The sequence below is a fragment of the Kryptolebias marmoratus genome, linkage group LG6 (assembly GCF_001649575.2).
Source record: "Kryptolebias marmoratus isolate JLee-2015 linkage group LG6, ASM164957v2, whole genome shotgun sequence".
Taxonomy (NCBI): domain Eukaryota; kingdom Metazoa; phylum Chordata; class Actinopteri; order Cyprinodontiformes; family Rivulidae; genus Kryptolebias; species Kryptolebias marmoratus.
In genome coordinates, this window is record NC_051435.1 from 20,645,493 (window position 1) to 20,658,012 (window position 12,520).

The 12,520-nt window shown below is 39.5% G+C and overlaps 2 protein-coding genes across 4 annotated transcripts in view; one reads left to right on the plus strand and one right to left on the minus strand.

Annotated features, from left to right (window-relative positions):
• Positions 1 to 9,589, minus strand: part of ubxn4 (UBX domain protein 4) — a 16,517-nt gene extending 6,928 nt beyond the window's left edge. For both annotated transcript variants that reach the window (XM_017421073.3, XM_017421072.3), the window contains exons 1-8: positions 9,439 to 9,589; positions 8,800 to 8,902; positions 6,099 to 6,127; positions 5,761 to 5,879; positions 4,125 to 4,290; positions 2,743 to 2,848; positions 1,794 to 1,848; positions 1,439 to 1,603 (exon numbers count right to left, since the gene is read on the minus strand). In XM_017421073.3, coding sequence (XP_017276562.1) covers positions 1,439 to 1,603; positions 1,794 to 1,848; positions 2,743 to 2,848; positions 4,125 to 4,290; positions 5,761 to 5,879; positions 6,099 to 6,127; positions 8,800 to 8,902; positions 9,439 to 9,520 — 825 coding nt within the window. In that variant the 5' untranslated portion in view covers positions 9,521 to 9,589. The remainder of the gene's footprint in view (positions 1 to 1,438; positions 1,604 to 1,793; positions 1,849 to 2,742; positions 2,849 to 4,124; positions 4,291 to 5,760; positions 5,880 to 6,098; positions 6,128 to 8,799; positions 8,903 to 9,438) is intronic.
• A 1,183-nt stretch (positions 9,590 to 10,772) lies between these two features.
• The window catches only part of nmi (N-myc (and STAT) interactor), an 8,404-nt gene continuing 6,656 nt past the window's right edge, over positions 10,773 to 12,520 (plus strand). Inside the window, exons 1-4 of one of the 2 annotated variants that reach the window (XM_017421110.3) lie at positions 10,773 to 10,887; positions 11,029 to 11,091; positions 12,054 to 12,212; positions 12,285 to 12,401. In XM_017421110.3, coding sequence (XP_017276599.1) covers positions 11,029 to 11,091; positions 12,054 to 12,212; positions 12,285 to 12,401 — 339 coding nt within the window. In that variant the 5' untranslated portion in view covers positions 10,773 to 10,887. The remainder of the gene's footprint in view (positions 10,888 to 11,028; positions 11,092 to 12,053; positions 12,213 to 12,284; positions 12,402 to 12,520) is intronic. The other variant, XM_025006957.2, reaches the window with a different exon arrangement.

A 12,520-nucleotide genomic window follows, 5' to 3' on the forward strand; every position in this document is an offset into this window, starting at 1 on the left:
ACATCACATCTCAGCTTTAAAAGCTCAACTCCACACTCTCTATTTCTGAATTGAGAAAGCTCCTCGGATGAGAAGCGAAACGTCTTCAACTACAGAATAGAAGTCCAGTTGTTTTTGTTTTTTAACTTTTTTTGAATTTAAATAATATAAAGTAAAATAACGATAATAATAAATAACATTCGAGTTGTTTTTACACTCAGCAAATTACTGCAGTAAAAGTTTTTCTGTTTAAACCAGAATCTTGTTTTCAGGTCTGAGACTTTAGGACATTAAGGGGCCGTTTACACAACGCTGTTTTTGAGTGAAGTAGTAGATTTTCTGCTGCAGTTCAGACATTCGTGTACACGACAGCAGCGCTTGTTTAATCAGGAACTGAAGCTTTCTGAACCCAGGTCTCAGAGTGGAGATTTTCCGGCGACCCTCGGCAGTGGTGTGAAATCACAAATGCGCACCACAGATGGCTGCAGTCAATAGCTGTTCTGCACATGCACGAGTAGATCAACAACAGCAGACAGCAGAGTGCTGTTTGTGTTGCTCATGCTTTTCAACACGTAGGAGCAACCCAACCTCACTGTAAGTCCAAACAAACATCCATGTTTCACCATTTTGAATGGGATTGTTTCCATGCTCCAGACTGCATGTGCATCTCATTGAAAGCCTGGCATTAGTGTTGCCAGATATACAATAATTACAATTTTATAACATAGTCAAGTCCCTCCTTTTCTGTGCACATGTTCACCAATCACAACACAGCTAATCTTACAATCTCCCCCCTCTGAAAAAGCACACCTCACTCAGCACATATGATAGTTTGGCTCAAAATACAATCATTTTAAAGTGACAGTATGACAGTTCATCATTTCTTTTCTGGCAACCCTGCCTGGCATGGAAACTACAGCAGATTCACTGAGCACAGCTGTATCCATGTAAATGTGTTTTGTTTTTGTCTTGTTTATTTGCCTCAAAAAACCCACAAATATTTCAAGAGATCGGTCTTGTGTAAACAGGACCTAAGAAAACCACTGAATTATTAATTTCTTTTTTCTGATTCAAATCATTAGTGCTGTTTTAGCCTGTGAGGGTGAACAGGTGAATGAGTGAGCACATGAAGGCAGAAAGAACTGAAAGCCAAGAAATACACATACTGTGTGTAATCGAGGTATGTCGGAAATAAGATCAAATGTATGAGGATAGAAATCCTCATGTTTTTCTTTAATTATACCTCCAGGCAGCGTGGAGCTGTGTGAACACGTTCTGTAGATTGTTAACTCGGCATGTACACAGATCGTTTTAGAGATATTTTAGTCTCAGATGAGAAGAAAGAACATTTGGTGATGTGTCTCATTGCTAAGGGACAGATACCAACCACAAGGTTCAAACTGAATTTTTTTTTTCCATTTTTTTTTTTACATTTAAGGAGACAAAAAGACCAGGTTACCATGGCGATCTGCTGCCTGACACGCTCCCTGGCAGCCTTCTCCTCGGCTTTTTCTCTGTTCCTCTCCTCCAGGATCCGCTTGTTGTTGTCCTCTTCCTGTTTCCTCTTGAAATCTTGAACGTTCTTCCCCATCTTCCTGCGCTCCATTTCTTTTCTGATTTCATTCTGAAGGAGGGAACGCGAAAACGAACGAGGCGGAAAAGTTAAAGGAACCATGACGCAGTGTGTCAGTGTCACAGGAATGACAAAAAAATAATTAAAAAAGATTTTTAAAAAAAGGCTGCAAAGTTCAGATGGTAAATTTTTCTTTTTCTTTTTTTAGTTCTGCAAAACTTTTTAGAAAACATCTCCTTACCTCCTCTTCTCCTTTCTTCCTTTGCTCCCGTTTCTCTTCCAATTTCTTAGTCAATCTGACGACAAGCAAACAGATTTTACAATGAGAATGACCGGAGAGGTGAAGGGGCAGCTAGAGTACTTTACAGTTTTTATGTACCGTATTTTCCGGACTATAAGGCATACTTAAAAGCCTTCAATTTTCTCAAAAAACGACAGTGCGCCTTATTATCCAGAGCACCTTATATATGTAAGAAGTCGTAATGTTTTAGCACGACGTTGGTAAACTACAAAGCTGCACCGCTTGCAGCATTAAGGCTCAGTTATAGTCGCGCAGGCGTTTATACTTGACGCTTACGTCGGTGCAGTATTCTTCCGTGACTTTTGAACCGTTTGATTATCTCTCATAGAGGGATCATATAAATGCTGATAGAGGTGAACCAGCTCCGCTAGAGCACCAAAATCATCCATTTTGAACGGAGCGCGGTCCGCGTGAAGTTACAAAAATTGGGAGGTGCACGAAGGTGCGCCTTATATATGACAAAAGTTTGAAAATGGACCATTCATTGACAGTGTGCCTTATAATCCTGTGCCTATAGTGCAGAAAATATGATAATAAACTGCATTTTTGAAGCTCCGAATGATGTTTAATGAAAGACAATATTAGTGTTTTTACAAATGTCAAAACTGGACACTGTAGCAAAACTCAAAAGTTTTCAGTACTTTATCAAACTTTTGTATATAAGAGTAAATAAGGTTACAACTGAAGATCACAGTTTTTGAAGCTGCTGATGACAACGTTTTAACTTGAAACTAAACGAACATCTAGGTTTGTTTTGTAGGTAAAAGTAGGCGGACTGTTTGTGACTTAATCTCAGAGAAATATCAGTTTTCTCATAGTGATGAACTCTGACTGTCAGAGATCCTGTCTTTGTTATAGAGAATTAAACACAAGTGAAAATTGTCCTTACCTTTCTACCTTAGAATCCAGGTTCTCCTCAGCAGCCTGAGCTGAAGATGCTGCAGGAGGCTGAGTGTTTGAGGGCCTGCCATCTTCCACAGTACTCGAGACAAATCCTAAATGGAAAAACACCAACAAAATAATAATAAATGACTTTGCTTACAATTTGACACTTTGCCAAAATAAAGCAAAAGATAAACTACAGGAAAAAAAAAAAAATCAGTTTTGAAGTTAAATAAATTCAAGCCACTAACTCAGTGCCCATAAAAAGTATGACTTATGCTTTTATTGGTGTCATAAATCAGTTGTGGTCAATATAAATTGTCTTTTTATACAAAAAATAATAATAAAAAAAAACTTCAGTGTGAAAAGTAAAATTGAACTTCTTCAGAGTAATACTTAATTAATAATTAAATAAAAAATATGGAATGTAAAATAAGTGACTGCATAAGTAACCACGACTGAGAATGGTTAGTGTTTTATGATTTTATATCACTGGTGTACTCGTTGGTGTTATGTTTCGGGCGACCGCGCTACGAGGACCCGCCCGCATCGAGGCGGCACCCAGTTAATACGGAGAAGTACCCAGACGGTGCAGAACCGAGTCGGGCTGAGACTGCACGATGGAAAAGCGGCCACTGAGACATGCGTTTGCAGCAACGATGACACAAGCACTGCGATCTGAGAAGATAAAGTGTTGCTCTGCACTTTGATCCTCTACAGAGACAACAGAAAGAGGATCAATCATTTACCAGCAGAGACGCTTAATGATGTGGCTGCAAGCTGGCCCTCTGACTGTGGAAAACCATACTGGTTTGTAACTTTTTATTGGAAAAGAAAAAACAGCCAAGAACCAGCTTAACAATGAGCCCTCGTCTCTTTAGTGGAAAAAACAACACAAAAATCCCTGTTACTACAACATCAGCCCCACTCCTGTAACACATCTACACAATATTACATCAATACTGATCATTGTGTGGCTACATGTAGTTGTTCCCGTGTATAAAACCTACACCTGAGTGGAAACATGAGCAGAATCAGGTCTGAGTCATCCCGAACAACTCAGAGACTCTGTCCTCAGTGTTCATGGTGCAGTCTGTCTGAACCTGCAGACAGACCAGACTGCACCACCGTTTTGCAGAACTTGGAGATGTTTTCCTTTTGTTCAGCTCATAACCTCCTGAGCTTTGCCTTTGCGTTGAACCTTGAAGTTGCAGCTGTAAAGTTGCTGCCACACTGAATCAACTCGGGTCAGACATGACCTCGGTTGTTACCAAATCAACCTCCCCCCAAGACTAACAGAAAAACTGTTTAGCAAACAGGAAAATGCGCATATTTCAAAGTCAAGCTTGGAATTTTACGGATCAATATTAGCTATCCAGGTATGCCCACCTTTTCCAAGCTGTGGTTCGGCTCCAGGCTCACTGGCTGCTGATTCGGACCCAACAGGACCTTCTGGAGTCGAGGCTGAGGCTGGTACTGTAGCAGGTGGGGTGGTCTGCACAGGAGCACTGGGTTGTGTTACTGTTCCGGCACTGCCAAGTTCCTGAATGTGCATCTGTCAGAAAAACAAGTAGAAAATTAGGACAAAAAAAATGGTTTCCATTCAGTAACTTCAGATGCAGAACCATTTTATCCTCCCTGTCTGACATTAAATCAGACTAAACCTTTGCTGTTTTAGGATTCCCAAAATGATTTATCTTTGTTAAATGACCGAATGATAAGAGCTCAAACACAGAACTATTTGGTATCATTGCCTTTAAACTGTAAAAGTTGGGTCAGATGTTTTGGTTTCCTTCTACAAGCTTCTCCCAATAGTTTGCTGGAATTTTGTCCCATTCCTCCTGACAGAACTGGTGGAACTGAGTCAGGTTTGTAGGCCGCTTTGTTCGCACACATTTTTTCAGCTCTGCCCACAACATTTCTACAAGTTTGAGAGCAGAGCTTTGTGACGGCCACTCCAAAACACTGACTTTGTTGTCTTTCAGTCACTATGTAACTAATTTGGCAGAATGCTGAGGGTCAATGTCCATTTGAAGACCCATTCGTGCTCGATCTTTAACTTCCAGGCTGATGTCTTGAGATATTGCTTCAGTATTTCGACATAAGTTGTGCAAAACACCCCACAACATGATACTGCCATTCACATGCTTCACCAAATGTAACAATGCTCATTGTGGCCAAACAGTTTAACTTTAGTTTCATCAGACCAAAGGAGACATCTCTAAATATTAAAATATTTACCCCTGTATGCATTCGTAAACTGTAATCTGTCTTTTTTATGTTGCTTTGGGATTAATGGTTTCTTCCTCTGTGAGTGGCCTTTCAGTCCATGTTGGTTCAGGACTGGTTTCTGTGTGGATAAAGACTCTCTGACCAGCTTCAGCAGCATCTTCACAAGATCTTTTGCTTTTGTTTTGGGGTTGATTCACACATTTCACACCAACACATGTTAATCTCAGGAACAAAGAACCTGTCTACTTCCTGAGTGGAATGATGGCAGGACGTTCCCGTGGTGTTTATACTCGTGTATAAAAGTTTGAAGAAATTCATCTTCAGCATCTGGAAATTGAACCCAAGGATGAACCAGAGTTGTGGAGGTCAACAGTTCTCTTCCTGATATCTTGGCTGATTTCTTTTGATTTTCCCCATGATGTCCCACAAAGAAGCAGAGCGTTTGAGGTGTGCCTCCAATTAACTCAAATGTTGTCAACTAACCAATCAAAAGCTCCCAGAGCCATGACATCATCATCTGGGCTTTCATATCATTTAAGAATAGTAATCTCAGTGTATTTAAACTAGTGACTTGAACGTTTCAAAGATTTTTAAAATTCTTTTCTTTAATCTTTACTATTAATTCTCTCTTATTATTTGAACATTTAGCAAATCGAAATAATTTTGGGGATCCTAACGGACCTAAAACAGGAAAGCTGTAATTTGACTTAATGCCAGACAGAGAGGAAAAAGGTTGTGCCTTTTTATACAGTGTTTGGAGATGAACACAGTCCTGTTTACAAAGTGAAATTACCTGCTGAACTTTGTTGATTCTCTTCAGCAGCTCATCAGGAGACACAGATCCCGCTATGACCTCCAGAGGAATCCCATTGTCTCCAATAAAGAAGCTGGAGGGGATGCAGACCACGGGGTCTTTCAACAGGTACAGCTCAGTTAAGGAACATTTTATTTACAGAGTCATTTCATCATCCGCATCACGTCTCATCTGCTCATATCTGACAGAAAGGACCACTTCATCACATCATCTGGACCGGACAAACACGTTCCTTTCATTTTGGTACACATGAAACGACAAATACGAATTACTAGACATTTAACAAATTAAACAACATTTAGAAGAAGAAAGGATACAGATCTGGGAGAACTGCACGCACGTGTCACTATGAGAAGAAAACAAATAAGAATAAAATTAAGCACATTAAAAAAAATGCACCAATTGCAGTTTTCTTGTCTGGTTCTGATTTCAGGCTCTGACCTGCCGTCTAATTTCTGTTAAAGAACTATAATGACCAGTACGTTACATTTCATTGCCTGATAGAACTAAAAACTGGAGCATGAAAGCAATTATAACATGAAAACTTTTATTGTTTGTACATTTAAGATGTTCTGTTATCTGTATGCTAAAAATTGGATTTGGGAAGCGTTTCCCTAACATTAAATATATTTTATTTATCATTATGCATCAAACTTTGAGAAAATATTCACAAAAGTATTTTGCCAAGACAGAATACTTTTTGATCAGTTTTTCTCAGGCTTTGTATTTTTTTCCCCTTTTCTTTTCTTTTTACATTACTTACCCAGACTTGGAAAATTCAAAAATCCAATTCCATAATTTTCAAAGGAGTCTTGTCATTCATATATCAAAACAACAACAAAAAAAAAGGTCATATCACAATATATTTATTTATTTTTACAATACCTCAAATAAAAATGACTAGGATTTGGTTTAAAAATCATCTTAGAACTGGATTTTGAATCAAAAAGGTGATTTTATCTGCACCAAACTACGAAGAATTCAGAGTTTTTAAACCCCTAACTTCTCCCTCACCAGCAGCCTTACATGCTTTGAGGTAAATATTTTCTGATTACTTAACATGAACTCACAAAGGTTCAAGAGAGACAGACCCCCTCCCCTGCCCTTTCCACCAGCGTCACTCTTTAAGTTTAAAATACTAGAAGCTGTGTCCTGATATGAAAACTGACACCCATAACAGACCTTTGTAGATCACCTTGAAGAACCTTGTAGAGAGACGGCTTTTAGATGTTTCTGTCATTAAGAATATATTTGGCATGATGTGTAACAGTAAAAGGGACAGGGAAAGGTTAAAGGTCATTTCGAAACTATTAGGAGTCAATCATTTTACAGAGAAGCATTATTCACAAATGGAAAACATTTAAGATGGCTGACGATCCCACCGAGGGTGGACGTCCCAGAAAATTCATCCCAACGTCACACATTGCTCCCAAGTGCTCCATATCTCCGACTTGACAGGCCTCAGGAAGCAGGTTAAAGGTTAAAGGTCACGTAGGGACAATTAGAAAAAAAGAAAAGAAAAGAGAACATGGCAGCACTCAGGTTTGGAAAGATTCTTCTGAAGGAACCACAAGACTTCTGGAACAACGTCCTTTGGACAAGTGAGACTAAAGTAGAAATGATTACCCACAATGCACGGCAAGGTGTTTGGAGAAAACCAAACTCAGCATATCAGCACAAACGCCTCATAGCAGCTGTCAGCACGGAGGTGGAGGGCTGATGGTTTGGGCTCCTTGCAGTCATCGAGTCGACATGAACGCCTCCGGAGACCAAAGGACTCAGGAGTCAAATGTGGGACCATGTGTCCATCTGAAGCTTGGACCAAACTGGGTCATAAAACAGAACAATGATCCCAAACCCAGCAGCTAATCTACAACAGAACGGCTCAAAAAGAAGAACATCAAGGTGCAGCATCGGTCCAGTCAGAGTCCAGAACCTCGACCTGACTGAAATGATGAGATAGGTCCTTAACAAGGTCAATGAACTGAAGCAATGCCGTACAGAGGAATGGTCCAAAATTCATTCACAAGCATGTGAGAGACTGATAAAGGCCTAAAGAAAACCACCACAGAGTTCTTGCTGCTAAAGGAGGAGCTACAAGCTGCAGGATTTAGGCTTTTACACACAGCTTTTCCATTTTGCATAATAAATGACAAAGTGTCACTGTACATTTGAGGTTAGATCTGAATCATTTTAAAACCTCAGACACAGAGACAGAAGGAGCAATCCTCAGTCCACAAGCCTAATCTCTTGTGAAAGTGTTGCACTGAGTCATCTCCAGGGAAAGCCTAGCATAAACCTGTACTGAAGTGGTTGATCCACCAGCAGCAGCAGCATCTGTACACAGAAAAAAGGAGAAAATACAGCTGCTGCTGCTGCTGTTGTTAAGTTATTTACGAAGAGGAGCAGCGGTTCCCAAAGTTGGGGTTGGGACCCCAATGTGAGCCATGAAACACCAAGTCGGACATCTTGAGAAGATCTTCAGAAATCAAATTAACTTTGGAAATTATTGTCACATGCACATTTAACCTCATCTATTACAAAGAAATAAAAAATTATAGTCCCAAATGAATGTGACAGAATGGGTTTACAAAACCCTTTGTTAAATGACTTCTTAGCAACGTTTGTTTGCTTCATCCAGCAACAGTCAGTCGGGGTCAGGGGTTAATGCAGCTTTTTGTTTTGTGGGTTGAAAGCTAAGAAGTTTGGTAACTGCTGGTCTGAAGGATGCATGTTTGTGTAAGCGTTGTTAAATAAAGGTTTACGGCTCAACCTCAACAGTTTATTTTCTGCCAATAATCAATAAAGCAACATAATGTCAGAGTAGTTGTATAAAGGTAAAAAAAAATACATTAGTAACAGTGACTGGACGCTACTTTACAGCCTTGTGGAAAACTCTGTATATATTAAACGAGGGGTATGAGGACACTAGAGCTTAATTACACAATGTTCAGACATAAAGACTAAACTTCAACCTTATATACTGAATGGTACGCAGCACGTGTCACACATTAGTACCTCTTGGCATCCACTTTGATGGCGACACAAGATCTGTGTGCCTCCTCGGAGACTCGGTCATCCTCCCAGCTGGACATCAGCTGTGCTGACTGCTCATCGTCACCTGAGAGAGATCACCAGGGACATTTATTCTTTGCTGCATGATGAGGAAATTAACTTTGATTTAAAAAAAGCTGCATTGGATGAAAAGCTAATTCACTAATACTAGTTAAACCTAATCCCTTAAATGGATTAGAATGATGAATAATAGGTTACCTGGTTTTAAAAACATTAATTTAACTAACATTTTACATGTGATTGGTTGTAACCCATGTAGGGTACTGTTTGCGGCTGGTTAAAGGGTGAATGTCATCACGTATTTGTAAAAACATCTATAAAATGCAGAGTACAGCTAAGCGACTAAAGAGGTGTATAAATATATTTATAAACTGTTATATTAGTACAGCAAGAAGTTTTATATGATGTTGTGTTTCGTTTCCTTCAAGTATGCGTCACATTTCTTCAACAGGATACTGTCAGTGACAGCTGACTAATGGCTAATAAAGCTATCATACCTAGGGATAGCTAGCACTTTAGCTTCGTGTTTAGCGGCTAAAACCTGTCTGACACCTCAAAATAAATAGATAATCCTAATCTTACCTGCAATGACAACGACAAAGATTAAACTGCGCCGTTTAGCAGAGCTGATGGCATCAGGAATGGAGCCCTGAAACCAAAACATCTCCAAAATACGTTTCTTAACGTCTCAGTTTGTGTCCCGTCAGCTTCAACATCCGATGTGAGCCACGCATGCGCAATCGCCCTGTTAATGCTAGTCACGCTTACGCAGGCACGTTGGGCGTGATGATGTCACAGCTCAGCTCCTGGAGCACGTCTGTCCCAGAGCGTCAAGCTGGCTTTTTTTACAATTTATTTTCATATGATTTACATCAAGACAAAAAGATGAACTCCAGTGTCTTCATAATGCACTGATGCTATTTTTACATACAAGATGTATTTCAGTAGCATCATTATTTTTAGTTAAATATGCAAGATGGTTGCCAGAGCCAACTGACATTTAAACAAAATGGCTACATTGAATCAGTTTTACAGATATTGACCAAAATTTAATGTGTCAGTAGATGTGACTGATCCCCAACACACAAACACATATTCTGAGCACTAAGAAATTGTGCAAGATCTTTGTTTCAAATTTTACCATTCACTGTTTGGAGTCAACACTGTCTGTCTGTTAGCAAAATATCTAATTAACCACTGGACGAATTTCATTGAAACTCTTAGAAAACAATCACTGGTGGTCCATCTATAACTGATTACCTGTTGGAGTCGATCTGAATCAAGATGGCTGTCACAGCTAATCAACTTTATCCATCCATTCATCTCCTATGGAAGGGTCATGGAGGTCACATCTGGACTAGTAAACACTCACATTGTTAGGGTTATATTGGAAAATCCAAATGTATGGACATTCTTGTCGCTAAAAGTATTTAAACATTAAAAACTGTGTGATTGGTAATAATACAGACAAATTACACATAACAAAATCAACAGAATCAACGCAACTGTGATTTATTAGATTCATCACAGTACAGTTAGGTCACAGTAGGGCTCCAAATATAAGCAATGTGTGCAAACAAATAGCCAAAACTTTATTTATTTGGCTATAATCCTATGTGGAACTGAAAAGTGCAGATTTATGATAAACTACAAACACTTGAACTGACGACCCCCTCCAAAACAGAACATCACACGTTTTGGAGAAAAAAAAAATAACAGTTGAACTAAAAAACATCTTTCCTATTATCTTGAGCATATACATATACATCTTTTAGTGTTTATATTGTTCGTTTTTAAACTAAAGCGGCAGAAACAGCGACAGACAGGCTGCGCGCGCTCCCGCGGCAGGTGAGCCCTTTCTGGTGGCTCGTCACTTTTCGGCACAACACCTGTCCCTCCCCGGCCGCTTTAAGTTTCACTTTCCGTTTGCGCCTTCCGGGTCGCCGTAGCCTGAACTGTTGCGACGTTTTCTAACTTTGCTTTCTTCTTCTTTCGTTTGGACTTCCGCAGGAGAAATAAAACGCTTTAAAGGTAGGACAGTACAGCTGATTTAGGGGTATAAAACAAAAAACAAAACAAAAAAGATCGAGTTTGCTTCTGACGTTTGGGTTTTTTTTGTCAGTGTGTTTGTGTTGACGGACTGTGGTGACAGTAAATCTGTTTTGTTGTCAGATGAGCGGCGGTGCGGAAGATCAGAGTTTTAAACAGGCTCTTGAAGAGCTGCAGGAGCTCAAGGTAGGATGACACTTCAGGAAAACTCATAGAGACGTTTCATCCAAATGTGATCATATTATTTTATGTTTGTTAGTTGTGTTAGTGTATTTTGGTGAAGCGGAAACGCCATGTTTGTGCTTTCTTCCCCGTTTTTTTATTCCTGAAAGGTGTTAAATTTAAAACACGGAATGTTCTTTAAAACTAATTTCATAACTAAAAGAACAGTCTCTCAAAGGTCTGGTTGGTACCGAAAAAAAAAGAAATGTGTTTCTTTTTGACGTTTAGGAAGAAATGAAAGTAAAAGTCAAATTCCTGTAGAGTGGATCTATGGAAGGCGAAATGTGCTAAATTACAAGCCTTAAATATGGAGGGTGAATAGTGACACAACTATGAAGTACTGAAAGTGCCAAAATCCAGTGTGAATATAAAAACTTACATTTAGCCTGATAAATAAATTCATATTCACACCAATGAATTCTAGCCTAATTTAGTCACAAATTTACTTACACCAAGATTTATTTCCCTTTTAAACAACTTATTAAAGCCCAGATGACAATGTCTTGGCTTTGGGAGCTTTTGATTGATTAGTTGACAACATTTGAGTTAATTAGATGCACACCTATGGATACATTTTAACGCACACCTCAAACACACTGCTCCATTGTGTGATATCGTAGGAAAATCAAAAGAAATCAGCCCAGATATCAGAAAGAGAACTGTTGACCTCCACAATTCGGGTTCATCCTTGGGTTCAATTTCCAGATGCTGTTCAAACATTTATACACGAGTAGAAAGACCATTTTTGTTTTGCTCGAAATGGCAATTAGACTCTGTATTTTCAGCCTCAACGAACATGTTGGAGTTGTCACAACTTACATTAGATGTCAGCCAGCTTGGTTTTTAAGATGGCCACCATTTTTACTGTAATTTCAGGTCATTTCTTTCAACTTAAGTTTTAAGTCATTCTCTGTGATCTTGTTCAGACTAAAGTGGAGAAAGCTGATGATGTGAAATGCAGACTGGTCCTGGAAAGGCTGGATGAAGAGGATGTGAAGAAGAAGGCTCAGCAGGAGATGTTGGCTTGTTTGGAGAAACAGAAGAGTTCTCAGGAGGGGTTCGACCAGAACCTTGAAACTCTGCAGGTAGGCTCCTCGCTGTTTCTGTCACAGGTCTGTTGGAAACGAGCATCGTTTTTCACTCGCTCTTTTCTGTAGGCTAAAATCAAGAAGCTTTCCAAGCAGAAACAAGATTTACTGGATAAACTGAGAAGATGTCAGGACCAGCTGGAGGCTCAGAGAGCTGAGTCCACGAAACTGCAGCAGAAGTTTAAGGTGAGGCTAAAGACACGTCCCAGGTTCTCTGAATAGAACCTTCCCAGGTTCTTGTCTCTAAACCAGACTCTTACAGGTTCTTGTCTCTAAACCAGACTCTTACAGGTTCTTGTCTCTAA